The 15,186-nt window shown below is 44.0% G+C and overlaps 1 protein-coding gene across 3 annotated transcripts in view; it reads right to left on the bottom strand.

Annotated features, from left to right (window-relative positions):
- Nucleotides 1–77: 77 nt before the first annotated feature.
- CSTPP1 (centriolar satellite-associated tubulin polyglutamylase complex regulator 1) overlaps nt 78–15,186 on the bottom strand; it is an 81,670-nt gene continuing 66,561 nt past the window's right edge. Inside the window, exons 4-10 of one of the 3 annotated variants that reach the window (XM_048308322.1) lie at nt 14,671–14,755; nt 9,638–9,723; nt 6,987–7,182; nt 5,190–5,299; nt 2,055–2,118; nt 1,356–1,547; nt 78–1,201 (exon numbers count right to left, since the gene is read on the bottom strand). In XM_048308322.1, coding sequence (XP_048164279.1) covers nt 1,367–1,547; nt 2,055–2,118; nt 5,190–5,299; nt 6,987–7,182; nt 9,638–9,723; nt 14,671–14,755 — 722 coding nt within the window. In that variant the 3' untranslated portion in view covers nt 78–1,201; nt 1,356–1,366. Of the gene's footprint in view, nt 1,548–2,054; nt 2,119–5,189; nt 5,300–6,986; nt 7,183–9,637; nt 9,724–14,670; nt 14,756–15,186 lie in introns of all 3 variants that reach the window. The other 2 variants (XM_048308323.1, XM_048308321.1) reach the window with 2 other exon arrangements.

Raw genomic sequence — 15,186 nt, 5'->3', positions numbered from 1 at the left:
TCCTGCCCACCAGATACCGCTCCCCCTGAGGAGGGCCCAGGGCAGCCCAGAAGACCTGAAGACCCAGACGCAGCAGAGGCCTGACACAGCGTGCTTTATTGCCAGGCTGTCACAGCCACTCACTGAGCTGGGAGAGAATGCACAGATCATAAATAATTTAACTTACAATAAATAAATAACCCTGCCGGCACCCTGGTACAAGCTTTGGGTTACCAGCCCCTGGTAGCCCATGCTGCAGCGCTTCATGACCAGGAGGAGCAAGGAGGCTCCCAAAGAAGCATGAGAAACGGAAGTTCCCCAGGAAATAACCAGTCTATGGAAGCTGGGGCACAGGAGCTGGGCTAGATAAAGCGTTCGGGTCTGTGGAGGTTAAAACTGCTGCATTGGTTGCCATTAATGCAATGTGATGCTACTTACTTTTGTAGTTTTAAGGGCTACGCTGCTGCTACAACAATACCAATATTTACAAAAAACCCCAATGCGATCTCATTTGAGAACTGCTTCCTTTTCCCTTAGTGCTTCTGCCCACCCAGCAGTGTGCTTGCAATCCATAGCACCTGTGGCCAAGGAATTTAAAGACCCTCTCCCTCTGTTCCAAATCCTCTGAAATTCACTTTTCCAAATGAATGTAACGTGCTGTTGGAGAGAGGGGGGAACCTCACAGAAGGGCACTCAGTACAGCAGTGGAGCTAGACAGCACCATGCAGTACTTACTGCAATCTAGCTTAATTGCTGTATTTGCTTTGGCAAGTCTTGGACACATGGAGGAGAAAGCACAAAGCAGAGACAGGTTGCATGGCAATATGTAAGCTGCCCTTTTTAGGAACTTCAGGAATTTCCTTACCTTTGATCATATGCACGTGCAGCATTACTGGGAAGAATAGTAGAACACCAGTGCAGAGCTGCTGCTGGCCATTTAACCACTCTGTTATCTGGGCCAAATCTGAACAGAGCTACACAACAAAACACTGGCAAGCGGCCTGCAGTAGTACTCCCGCTGCTTCAGCAGGTGCTGAACTGCGGAACTGGAAGGGAGCGCCCCGGTGAGAGCATACCCAGCTGGTTCCGTGGTGGCAGAGCTGGCGGATGCTGCCTTGTCCTGCTTGCCAGCAGAGGGAAGCATAACTCTGTAGCTGTAAACGGCTTCTGCAGAGGAGCTATTCCTGCACCGATTTGGAGCTAAGAAAAAGGCAAGTTGTTCCTGGGAAAAGATGGGTGAGCCCGGCACCGGGGATTAGCACAGCCACACACACACACTGGTGACGCAGACAGAACCCACTGTTAGAGCAGATGCTCTGGGAGGAGCTGTTCCTCCAGTGGGTTCTGGAGAAACCCAAGATGGGAATGGTGCCCACCCTCACAACCTTCAGTTTTCAGAGGAATCTGTCTCTTCATTGGAGCCTTCACTCTCAGCATCCATTTTTCGACGATGGTGTAGAGGTTTCCAGGGTGAGTTAATCCTGGGCGAGTTACGAACGGGCATATTTGCTGTGTCGGCACTGGAGCTGGCAGGACCAGAGACAGAAAGCCCTGAAACCTGAGCTACCCTGAAAGAGAAAAGACAAATGCTTGGCAGCATGTTGCATAAACTTTTACTGCAGCACTTTTGGAGTCAACCTGGGAGGAAGACTTAAAACTAGCACAGGGATGGAAAGATGTTCATGGCATAGAGGGGGAACACTTTGGACTGGTACCTCCCAGACTCACTGTGGGAACCTTTTCCTGTTTAAACTTACCTTCTGGACTGAGCTCGTTCCTTCCAACACTCCTACTTTTCACCATCCAAAGTTTCCCTGTTCATTAGAGACTGCTGCTTCCTCTAGATCCCTCTTTGAGTCACACTCTTCCCCTCTGTTTCTGAAGACTTTTGTAAGGATTTTTTGTTAACTGCACTGAGGCACCACAAAGAAGCCCTTCCTGTTCAGGGTGCTCTTTTAGCTGCTTTATTGTTTTGTAGTGTAGCAGAGGAATAGGACAGTACTTTATTACACTATTCTTTAGCATGCTACCCTTAATCTGTTGCTTTATCTCCTAGTTTAGGCAATTCCACTTACAATTTCTCAAGTTCCTGATCCATGGCAGGGTCCAGAAACAAGTCTCCTTTATCTGGCAGAGCCCCTGGGGGGAAAAACAACAACCAACGAAGTATCAGAGCAGAGTTAGGCTATTCATTCTTCAAGAAAAGTGTTCAAGCCATAGCAGCATCCAAAATCTGGCCTGCAAGACAGAGAACATTTTTCTTTATACCTATTAGAGAAATGGACACTGAATGTTGAGGATCATAGATTAAAAATGATGATCCATTTTCTGTGTCTTTCACACATGCTGTAGCTGAGCTCAGACTAAATGGGAGGCAGCCTCAGTAGTCTCACTTCCTACAACCCTGAGGATTGGCAGTTTTCATTCACTGTACAAAACTACAGAGTAGTCTGACAACTTTGGGCTTTTGCTCATTGTCCAGTATAGTCACCAGTCCCGGATCCTACAAGAGTAATAGCTGTGGTGTTGTCAGTGCCACAGCCTGAAACACGTGCTATACCACCCAGGGAAATTTATATTTTTGTGCCACCTGTGTTTCTTGTCACACACTGATCTTGGGGATGAAACACAACACACATTTAAGGTTTGTGCTTTCCCTGCAACTCAGGAAAGTCAGGTCTGACTCTCGTGCACGTTGTCGACAGGAGTTAAGTGTGGATGAACTGTGCTCTAGCACTGCTTGCTGTCTGGGTGTGAGCATGAAAGGCTAGGCCAGTACTTGGGTACCCTCTCAGCATAAGATCAGCATGCTCCTTTTCACATTAGAAACCCTACTCCAGATGAAGGACATGGTATAGTTCAGGACTAGAACAGCTGGTTGATGATCCTTGCTCTTCTCTGAAAATACTGGGACCTTAGCAGAGCCAGAAAGGAAGATGGGGCTCTTAGGAAAGCCCTCCTTCCTAATTCTTTAACGAACTCCACCTTGTATAGGGGTCATGAGAAAGTGTGATCAGCCAGCATAGAAATGACAGAGAACAGCACAGAGATTGCCTACCAGAGCCTGGAGAGTACCACTACACAGCAGGACAAAAAACCCATTCGATAAGCTATACCAACGGTACAGTGAGGAATGTTCTTTCTACGGTTTTTCAGGAGACCTGGGTGCTACACTCAATACATTTCAGAAGGGGCTTTGTATTCCTTGTGGGGACACAAATCTGTTTTCTGGCTGTGTTACCTTGCTCTTGAAGGAGAGGCTGGAGAGCCACTCGTCCCACAGAGGCAGGCTGGCAGCAGTCATCAAAAATGTAGCAATGAGTGCCCAAAAACTAGAGTAAGTTTAGATCAGAACTCATTCCCCCATTTTTTTGGGTTCTGGTCTACTCCTGCAAATGAACAGGAAACCCTGGCACTGCAAAACAGTGTCAGGAGATCCACAAAAGCATCCCAGCCTGCTTCTTTCCATGGGCTCAATTAAAGGAATAAGCAACTAAAGCTTAACTTGTTTCTGTAGTTGCAGAATGCACAGTGAAGTCTCTAGGGCACAAGACTTACTTGGGAGAGTTGATAAATGGCACTTAAAGAATTCACAAATCAACATTGACATTGGAGATACACTGCAGATTCCAGTCTGCCTGGCAAACTCATCAGCACTGTCCCAACCTGAACAAGCTGCTTTAATCCCTATCCCTGTTCCTTAAAAGGAGCTGCTGGCTTTGTCAGACCAAAACCACGTATGCCTGAAATGGCCCTCGCCAAAGGGCTTTGGGGAGCTTGTGATCCCCTACAGACCAAAGACTTATTGAAATCACCCTTCAGGAGAGATTAAAAGACACCAGGAAAAGAATCCTCCTTTCTTTGCCAAAACGCTAGCACCTGTCAGACTTGTGGCTGCTGCCCCTCCTCTGAGAGAGGCCTCAGCAGGAGGCTGGCAGAGGGCCAGAGGACAGGCCTACATTAATGGAAACGAAAACCCACTCACTTTGTAGATGGCACAATGGAGGCTGTAGGCAGGACTTTTTTTTTTCTTTTCATCTGTTTTCTTTGTGCTTGACTAGAAGTGGATTTCATAGGGCAAAGGAAAAAAAGATTTTGCTTGCTGCCATCCAGGCATCCTCTTCCTCCCAGTGAATACACTGCTTTCTAAGCCTGTTTGCAGAGGGGCTTGCAGGGCTGTATTCATGTACCTTTGATATATAATCTGCCCTGCCCCAGCAGCTTAAATGGTTTGCTGTAAGAAGGGGCTCAGCCAGGGAAGGCACACTTTTACTGTACTATGATACACACCCGTGCAAAAGAAGCAGCCCTCAGGCAAGGTACACCTTTTCATTGAGTTTTGTCTTTGCAATTAGGAACTGGCAGATACTCAAGCCTAGAAGAAGAGGAAGAGGATACTTACCCAAAGACAGAGAGAGCCTACCTGTAATGGCCAGGTGATTTGCTGAGTGGAGATGAGTGAAGTTGAGTGTTTGGGAACACCCCCCACACATACCCTTCCCTCCCTGCTCCTGCCATTTAAATTTATCTCCTGGATACAGTCTTGTCAAACAGAAAAGCCATTTCAGTTCCTCTTTGTAAGAGGAGGAAGAGCACAAGCAAGGCATATGGGGGAAATATGAAACTGTGAGTGAATTATGGATGGATTACTTACTGTCCTTTGCCAATGCAACACTGCTTCCTTGCTCCAAACCAGCACAACATAGAAACAAGCAGTGAGATGCTGGTTGGTAATCCCTGTGGTTCCCACAGCAGTGTGGTACAGATTTTTGTAGCAGTTTGTGTTTTATGATCAGATTTTCAGCAGGCCATAGATAGCTACTAGCAAGATCACACTGCCTTGAGGGAAGGTGGGGAAGAGCTAGGAAAGACTGGGCTTTGAACCTTTGAGACAAGGAAGCAGAAGAGGTTTTCCATTAGGTATGCCTTCTTTTCTTATAGATGAGAGCAGCCATTTAAAATCTGTGGGAGCACAAAGGGCTAAAACATAGGATGGCACCTCCATTCAGTAATCTTTGAGGAAGTTCCACAGCTTCAGGCAGACAGGCACAGTGTTGTGCTTTTAAAGTTAATCCATCAACAAAAAGATGAAAAACTTTCCCTCACTCACTTCCTGACAGTGTAAAATGTGGGTCATAATTACAAAGGAAATTCCACCGAAGTACAGAATAACTGAAAATCTAGAGCTGTATCATTCAGAGGAGTCTTACCTAGGGCTCGATTGATAGCCTGATCCTTTGCAAGAGCCATAAGGAATCCATAGAAGGTCATTCTCTGTGCACTACTCAACATTTCCTTCACAAGAGCAGAAGGTGGACAGCTAGGAAAGGAGAGACAGAGATCATCTTGTCTTCCAAATTACAATCTTTTTTTTTCTAAGGCCCAGCTCAAACTGGAGAAATAAACCCTTTTACCTGTTCTAACACTGTCAGGTTGCCCTGACTCAGTTTAAAACAAATAACCAGCAGCTTGCTTATTGAGCACTGGATCTGCTCCCCATTTGTTAAGCAACATCTCTGAGCTGGGGGACATCCCCAGGAGCAGTCTTACCTGTCTTCATTCCAAGCACAGTGAGAAAAGCCTAGATGCACTCAGAGGCATACGCATGCCAAGCCCTAGCATGTTCTTTCAAAAATCCTCTGGGAAATACTTTCTTTGAGAAGTCAATAAACTTTCATAGAAGTGTTAAGTTTGGAAAAGACTACGACCACTGAGTCCAGTGGTTAATGGAGCACCGCTGTGTTCACCACTAAACCATGTCCCTAACTGCCACATCTACACATTTTTGAACACTTTCAGCAATGCTGCTATCACACTATTATCAGTGATAGTCATCTAAGGGGCAAGAAAACCTCTCCAATGATAGCCTAAATATGTCAGAGAACACTATTTAGGTGAGGACTAAATTAGCATATACCCTTCTTCTACACTCAGCGTAACCCCTGGTCCTGAGTTCTAAGCAGTATCTTCATGGTGATTCTTGCTCTTGACCAATACTCCTTGAAGGATTTGATGCAAAATCAAACTGCCTCATGAAGAGGAAGTGTTGAACAGTCATTGGTGTAGTGGTATCCCTGGGAGATGTGGGGATGGGCTGGTGATCCCTCAGGCAGAAGTGGTTACCAAAGCCTGACTGAGTACAGAGCTACGGCATGAAAGGCTGGGAATGGCTCCCCTCATAGTGCTGTGCAAAGCCTGACCTACCAGACAGGCCCACAGTACTCATCCCATCTCAAGTTCTCAGGACATACAAGGAATGTAGAGCTTTTGTTGTTTAAAGGAACAAAACAACTCATCAACTCCATGCTTAGACATCTGTAGCACCAGACAGCAGTTCAGTGGTAATTTTGTGGATTACAAATTTGGATTTGGAAACCTAACACAGAAATCAGGTGGAATTGTGTCCTGAGTTATTTTGTGTTTCTAGACCATGACCTTCTAGGAGGGTGTATGCTCATTACCTGCAAGAAACTATGATGAAAGTGTCTGTCAAAGCTACACAGTAAAGTCTGCTATTGCTCCATTCCCTGCTGAACTAAAGCTAGTCTTGTGCCAGGGATCTGTAGCTGGAGATCAGCTCCAACACAGCCTTGGGTACAGACTGACAGTGTGAACTTGCCTAGGTACTAAGGCTTCATACTCCATCCACCCAGTGGGCTCTTTGAACTCCCAAGAACACAACTGCACTTGTTTAGCCCCTCCAGGTAACTCATGATGCATCTCTCCTTGATGAAGGTGTCAATGCAGAAGTGAGATAGAGAGCAGAAACCCAAATCAATCTATTACTTCAAGAACCAGTCCAAAACCCATGTTTCTGTGGTCCATGAAATTGTTTCTCTCATTTGGTTAAAGCTGTTCAGCTATGATGTTTCCCTTCATACTTCTTCAATGAGATCCATGTGTGAATATCAGCTTGTTCAAAGTCCTCTATTTCTTCACAGCTCCAGCCTTACAAAGTGTCTCCAGAGAAACAGACTTGAAATTTATATCTTAGACTCCGTCCGTACCTGTATTTTGATCTGTCACACAAGGACTCCAGGCACTGGTAGAAGAGAGATGCCTCTACTCCTTCAAGTGGGTTGCAGTCATTTGGGGGTTGGCGCTGCCGATGTTGCCCAGAGGATGATGTTGGCACAATCACAGTATTTGGATTCTTACCAGCCAGTAGGTCTTGATAAATGGCAGCCACACTTTCCAGGAACTCTAAAACAACAGAAAGCCATTTAAAACTCAGGGTTGGAACTGGCAAAGCCTCCTCCTGACCTACCGGACTGTGGCTTAAACTGTTGTTCTGTGTTGTACATAGCACCAACTGGAAATAAGCACAGCTCTACAGCATCCTGCATATTCAGAACAGATATTATGCAGGCCCATACAGCCATTTCCATAGAAGTTGCTGTCTTCTTCTTATTAGGATGATTATGAGAGGTCACTCACTCTGTTGAGAAGATTCATCTCAAGGGAACAAAGGCTAGCTAGCACATGGATAAAACAGAGAAGCGTGAAAGCTAATGTCAAACACAAAACTAGTTTGTGAAGTCTAAAATGTTTTCCTTCTCCACCTCTCAACACGGATTAAGAACTCATCCAAGCTGGGAGCAAACTGTATTGAACTGCAACAGGAGGAAAGGGAGCAAGTTAGTTAGGGCTCCAGGCTGTATCCCAGCTTGCCTCTGTGCTGCTCCAAAGTAAATATAACACAGGATCTAGAGGAAGGGCCAGGGCAGGTCAGGGTTAGAGCTGGCAGAAAGCCTCTCCCCAGGCTCCTCATACTACCCACTGTTTACTGCAGGAGTCTAATTTTAAACAAGTTTGTTTATGGATGTGGTCAGCAGTTTACAAATCTAGATTCCATTTGGAGTGGTTTGCATGTGTGTGGGTTGGTGGGAGAGTGTATGACAGGCTGCGTGTGTGCACTGTGCCTGGGTGAACAGGACAGGGATGGGATCTTTGAGTGTGGGTACACAAGAATGAGCTTGCCAGTACTCCAGTGGCATTTAAGTTCCGAGTGAATGGAAGTGCAATGCTGTGCGTGAGGTGGGTGGAGAGGAAAGTCAGGATGTCAGCAGGCCCTGAGACTGTGCTGAGGTTCTGCAGCCCCATGGAAATATTTGTTATATCAGAGAAAACTTTCCAAACACATTTTCTGTCCCTGACTAAAGGCATTACAAGCCTGGTTCTGCCCAACTCAAAATCACCATTTTGAACTGGTTTTTTACAGTGAGTTGTCATGGATAAAGTTGTGATATGCACAGCGCAGTTACAAGGGAAGTATATACACAGAAGTATTGAGAAAAAGAGATTTTTGTATTAGGGATAGCAGTTGACTCTTGACTGCTAGAATGATGGGAACTCACAGGTTGGATCAGTTCGGAAGGCCACCCAAGCTTACTCTCTGACCACAGACTATGCTCACAAAAGCTTCTAGCCAGTGTCTCCAGACCTGGCCTGTTTCGCCTGGTCGACGCCAATTGTGAGCTATGTCCATCAGAGGGAGCTATTTCAGTGTGAGTGGACAGAAATCCATGAGCTTTATGTTAGAAACTGCTGTGTGCCAGCAGATGAGAAAGTGGCATGCCAGCAGTCCCCAGTGCTTGGGAGCACATCTAATGCTTCCCTCTTTTTGTCCTGAATGAGATTCTCGTTCCTCAATCACAATTTAGAGGGGCTAGGATGAACAGACCGATGTATTTTAATGCAGTCTTCCCATACAGGACAAGCACCTGAATGGTGCTTGCTCATCCAAGTCTCTCCACCTTGTCTCCTGAACTTAAGTTTAAAAATACCTGGGGATTTTACAGATATATACGTGTGGGTAAGCATAAGTAAATACACACACACAAACCAATATTATTTGATTTGTACATTTCCTGCCAAGAATTTTAGAACTATCCCATCTAGTTAAAATTCAGACTCAGGAAGAGGGATAAAATACGATAAATGACCAACAACATGAAGAATGTTCATATGGATTATCTGTTCCTTTTGCTTTCCAGCTAGGGGGCCTTGAATCAAACAAGAGAGGTGGTTCTTTACAGGACAGTGTGCAACTCTTCACCAAGAGGTGTGGAGGTTACGATTTTATGTGATTTCAAGGGGAAGCTGTTGGAGAAGTTCTTGGGAGTGGAGTCCACTGAGAGTTCCTAAACCCATTAAAATTATATCCAGTTCAGAAACTCTCTGGGTTGAAACCAGCTCATAGTTGGGCAAGTATTAAGGGGAAGAATTATATATATATATTTGTGCAGTTCCTTTTCCCTTAAAACGCACTAGCTTGTGGGCTTTTCCTATCCTGTCTCCACTAGGATTTAATAATTTCCTTAAAGAAAGGGAAAAAAATGTTCCTAGTAAAAGTTAATTGTTAGGTGTTAACATAGTCTAGATAAAGCTGGAAATTTATGTCTCAAGGCCAAGAAAAATACATGCATAAGACATAGCAGTTGCGGGTATGTAGTTACTCACAAAAATTTGGAACCTGCTCATTAAGTCTCCTAATCTCTTGACATCAGCAATGCTTTTCATCAGTAGATTCCATTAGCTATATATTTTCTGTGAAAAACCATATCCTTTCAAGTGTCAAAAAAGTGCAAACATTGGGAAGCTGTAAAGTTGTAATGCTACAAGTGGGAGAAGAAGTCAACAGCTTCCCCACATTTACCTGAGTAGTAGAACTGGATCTGGAAAGCAAAGAGGAAATCAGAAAAAGACATCAGGCAATCCATTGCATCATCCATCAGCACAATCCTGTAAGATAAGAGAAACAGTTTAGCATTTACAAAAAAACTGAAGTCTGTAACCAGGAACCCCAGACCTTGAGGAAGTGCAGCCAAGGAATTATGTGCAACTGAGGATTGCTAGTGGCTCAGTATAAGAAGTTAGGAGAGAGGAATGGGAACACCCATTGCTGCATGGATGTGGATGCCCTACTATGAAACAAAGGCAGCTTAAGAACCTGGAGTGAGGAGAAGATCCTGAATGTCAATCACACACTTCAGCTACAGTGTGAACAGAGCAGTGTGACATTCAAAACCTGGTGGACATGGTGGAACAAACACTGGCACAAAAAACTGCAAGGCTGGTTCACATGGTTATATAGAATTGTGGAATATCCTGAGTTGAACGGGATCCACAAGGATCATCAAGTCCAGCTTCTGACTAACTGACTACAGACAGGACAGCTACACAAGTAGTAAACTGGTGTAAGCAGTACAAGACTCATGCTATCCCTCTGTGTACCAGAATTCATCGAACTGGGATATTTTTCAGATTTATAAAGATTGTAACAGTTGCAATTCACCATCTATACTCAAACAAACTCTACTTGACTACAAAGGAAATAACATTGCACCAACAATCAGCACACTGTGAACACCCTATCCTCCCTTCCTGATAAAAGAATTGGTGTATTTTCATATCAGGTCTCTTATTTGACTATCAGGTCAAATTTCATGACAACTGAAGACTTCTTGGGCCAGGGACAGTCTTCTTTCTCCCTGCTAAGCTGTAGGTGCACGTAGGGAGCTACATGAGTCCCTATTTCAAAGCATATTTCTTGAATATGGAAAATACCAGCCACAGGCCATAAAGATGAAATATAAGTGATAGCAAAGTTCAACTCCTCCTTTCAGGAAAAAAACCTGTGGATTTCAGGACAAAAATGTTCATCAAAATGAAAACAAAAATAATGCTCTGGTCACTGCTACCACTACTTAAGGATAAAAAGGTCAGTCTCTGAAGTGGGGACAATCAAACTCATCTGAGCAATGACAGCTTAAACTGTAAAACAGAAAAAAATACTCCACTTTGATGAAAAAACCCCAGAGTATTCAGGCAATGCTAAAGAAAGGCAACTGGTATTTCTTTTCAATTGTGTGTAGGTCTACTGAACCCATACAGTCAGTACCTGGCACACTGTGCCATCTGAGGATTGTCAGTTCATTATAGCCAAAGTATGGGTCATCCAGTAGGACCCTTCGAACACAGGGCCAGATGCAATCTACGCACCAACTCCTGCAGCATCAATTGTCTAAACATATTGCTGGGGAAACACTGTTCTGTCTCATGTAAAAGACTCCAGGGAGCTGTGTGGGAGGCTGACCTAGAAGAACACAGGATCTTGCAAGACTTCCCTGCCACTCAGACCAGTTCTGTTCACTGTGGCAAAATCAAACATGTAGAGCAGCTTGAATTAATTATCTCAAAGAAGAAAGACTGGGGCTAAGAGGGTCCCCAGGAGAAAAGCCAGTATTTAAAACAAAACCCTTTGAAGATGTCAAAATGCTTCTGATTTATTTATTACATTCCAGAAGCCTCCTCTCCTCCTGTCTAAAGAAGCAGTAGCTTCAGTTCTTAATTCTCACTAATAAGCATGTTACTGAGATTGTCAGTGGCCACATCAAGGAAATGGCTTTGAAGCTGGCAGGCAGAGCATCTTCATCTCTCAGGCAATACTGCTCAGCCACTGGCATTTCCAACCACTATTTAAGCACTGGAAATGTGATTGGCCACATCACTGATGAGCTGCACTCCCTCCTTTGAAATGATGGTCTGTTTCCCAGATACCCTCAAAGCACTGAAGCTTTCTTCTCAAAGTTGCAGGAAAACAACAGTGGAGAGTGGTTTTAGATATTTGTTATGCAGAGAGACAACATTACACCACCTTCATAATAAGAAACTCTTTTCACTTGTTAAATCTAAAACTCTGGTCAATGGCAGTGCTTTGCAGCACCAAGTCCCAGTCTCTTACTTGGGGGAGAGCATGAGGAAGTACACATGAGAATTTGCTGGACAGTTTTTGCTGTTAAAGACAGCAAGGAGCCTCTGCGGAAGCCTGTACACCACATATGTGACAGAGAAGCATCTAAATAGAAGCAGGTGCACTCTGGTGCTGGGTTACTGATTCTGCTTGGCCCAGGAGTTTGCACGCCGGAAATGTTGAGAAGTCTTTAAATCCAAGACAATCATTTATGAGGAGATGGACTGCAGCTGGCAATTCCCCCACATAGCCAGCTGACTGAGCACTCAAGGAAGCTGAGAGAGCATCATATGCAACATATCTGCACCTCTTCCTTGAAATATCGGTCAAGGAGAAAAACTTAGCCACAGACTGTTACCTAGACAGCAGGACCAAAATTGAGGACAAAATCTGAAAGCCTGAACTGCAATTCAAAAAAGTTCATCAGGTATCTCTTATTTCAAGGCATTTTTTATTCATTTTTTTGTTGTCCAAATTAGACTTTAAGCCCTGAGGCCACAGCTGTATTTAAAAAGTTAGTAGTTGGCACTCAATGAGTAATGAAAATCAAGGAGGAACTTTGGAAAGCACTGAATAAAAATGCCTACACTTGTGGCGTTCTGGTAGAGGGTATAGTGGTCTTTCAGGGTTCAAGTGGGTTTGGCTGGCAGGAAAGCCTTGCTATTGTGCCAGTGGGGAAACATTATGGTCTACTGATTGTGGTAAAATCTCAGAAATCCAGACTAGACAGGATGTTCCCAGGACAAACTCTAGACCAGGTAAGTTGAAAGGACTTTTACCATTTTCTGCTACCATTAAAGGCTAACTGACACAATCTGTCTCAAAGCCAGGATGGCTCAAATGAGTTTTCAGAGACTTGGTTTATTTACTGAGACATGGAGGCAAAAATAAGCAAAACATACAAAACAGGCAAGATCTGCATTCTTAGGCAATCTTTTTAACAATAGGGGTACTGAATTTCAAGCCCCAGTTCCATTAGTACTGATCAGTGCAACATGAGCTTCCACACCAAATAAAACAGCATAGGAGCGGTGAACTTCTTGGCTCTCACTACTCAAATGTGTGCAGGGAGTTCCTTTTGTTTCTCTTAAAATAGAAAAATCAGTGCTCAGGTACAGATCTTAAAATCATGGCATCAAACCAGAAAAACTCCTTCATTTTCTGTCCTGCAATTTCTTCAGAAAGCCAAAAGGTGTCTTTGAACCTCAAAGGTATCTCTGTAGATTAAAGTCTTTAATCTGCTAATGGCTATAACCATTTGAAGAAGAAAACATCCAAGAAATCTCACAGACACAGATACCCTGGTTCACTTTTTGGGTATGACTTCTGCATTTGTGTAGCACCAGGAACAGAAAAATGGAGCTCTGTGATGTCATGTGAATAAAACCTGTATTGTTGCAGCCTCCATTCTTATGTTCTAGACATTTCCTGATCTTAGTCCTAGTGTTTGTTACCAGTGCGTAGCAACAGCTCCTGGATGAGCGGACTGCACCATGCCGTGAGATCATCTCAATCATGCAGCACTGAGACTACAGCTACAACTGCCCTCTTCCCAGCAGCACCAGTGCAGGTCCTCGCTGTATCACTGAATGCTGTGGCTACTCCTGCTGCTACTTTCTTTAATTCCTTTCCCAAGAAAATTAGCAACAAATCCGTTGGGGGTGTGCAGACTGAAGAAGGAACAATGTCTGTAGGTTTGCATGTGACACTCATGTTTTGCAAAGACTTGATCAACTGGTGCTGTAAGAAAGTCTGCAGAGCTCACCCTTCCAACAGGCAGAGACCAAGGCGGACAATGGGAAGTACAGACCAGAAAAAGGACAAGAGCGTGAGCAACAGTTGTAAGCAAAGAGAAAGATAGTTTAGAAATATGGCAAGTTTTATTAAAATTGTTCAAATAGATCAGCTTGCTACAGAGTTCAAGTAAATCTCTAGCCAGCCAAAAGTAGGAGTGAGGTCACCCCCACCTGAGCCTGGGTGCCTCTGACGGAGATCTCATTTCTCTCCAACACCTGCTCCCAAAGCCAGCTTGTCTGTCTCTATGGCACATGCACAACAGTGCAGCAGGCCCCTGAATGGGGCCTCTAGTTTACAGCAGCCTTGTGGACTAAATTCCTTGACACAAACATCACAACATGTGTAGATATGCTGAAGTCTCCATTGCATGCACCATCACAAATTCCTGCTCAGTTCAGCTGGAGTCCTATGAAATACACACCAGCACACAGGACTGGTGCTTGTGTACCTCCATGAAAGAAGCAGCAAATATATCTCTACTACAGGGCTAGCATTCTTTTTTAGTCTGGCATTGGGGGACAAGCAACTGAACAGATGTGTGTACCTTATTAAGTTTTCAATATCAGATAGTTAATAATCAACTGCTTGGGCTGCACTGGAATCAGCAAGCATAATCAGTAAAAAATTCCATATCACATTATCAATGCCCTGAGCCAACTATCTGCTTTTTGCCTTGTCTAGATTAAAAGAAAATTTCAAACAGATTAGCTACCATGTTCTTACTAAACATACTTTAAAACACTGGCAATCCTTCAGAGGTTAGTGTGCTTAAATGTGATCAACCATAGAAGCTGGGGCAAGGTGGAACACATTTTAGAATGGTAAACAGTATTTGAAATACAGTTTAAAAATCATGTCAGTTAAAACCATATTGGCTAACATTCTTTTATCTGCAATTCATGTGAACATAGAGCCAACAGCAGCATTCTGCACTGATATTTCAGTTTTTGTGTATCTTAAATATATACTCTTTCACATTGCTAGAGAAACACCCTGTTCTTAACCTCAAAAGATAGCGTCTCTTTTCCCCCAAACCTTAAAAGTTGAAGGTCCCTGGTCATGCCTTTACCCACAGGTCTAGTTCCTAAGTCCATGCACGTAGGACTAATCTTGCCTTTAAAGAGAGAATGAGGACCCACCTTGCTGCTTTCTGAGTGAGTTCCATTGGGAAGTCAGGGCAGAGCAGCTGCAGCAGGCAGTGGTATTCCTGTGCTGTCAGCAAATCTGCAGGGAAAGAGAGGTGAGAACATTGTAATTCTTTTATAGGCTGTTCCCTCCCCTTGCTTCCTCTCTAGGAAAAAAACCTCATATTCCCTTTACTTCCAGTTCAAGTAGTCTGGGTATTAAAGACAATGTAACTGCTCCCTAGACCTTCAGAGCTGGGCTCTTCAAATGGAGTTCCCAGCACAATCTGAAAGAGGCCTGATAAAGGGGAAATCCTATTGAACAGGCTCCTGCAGAGAAACTGGTAACAGGTAGTGATTCAGTGTGAAAAAGGAGTAACCAAAATAGGGCAGTTTCAAGTGAGAACACAGTCCTGTTTGACTTGAATACAACCATGTGGAAAAAGGAATAATTTCAAAGTTGCTTAAATTTGCTGAAATTCACTGGCATGGTGACATTCCCCACAATACACTTGAAAATCATCCACAGAA

Source organism: Corvus hawaiiensis, chromosome 6 (assembly GCF_020740725.1).
Source record: "Corvus hawaiiensis isolate bCorHaw1 chromosome 6, bCorHaw1.pri.cur, whole genome shotgun sequence".
Classification (NCBI taxonomy): domain Eukaryota; kingdom Metazoa; phylum Chordata; class Aves; order Passeriformes; family Corvidae; genus Corvus; species Corvus hawaiiensis.
This window is presented reverse-complemented; position numbering and strand designations above follow the sequence as displayed.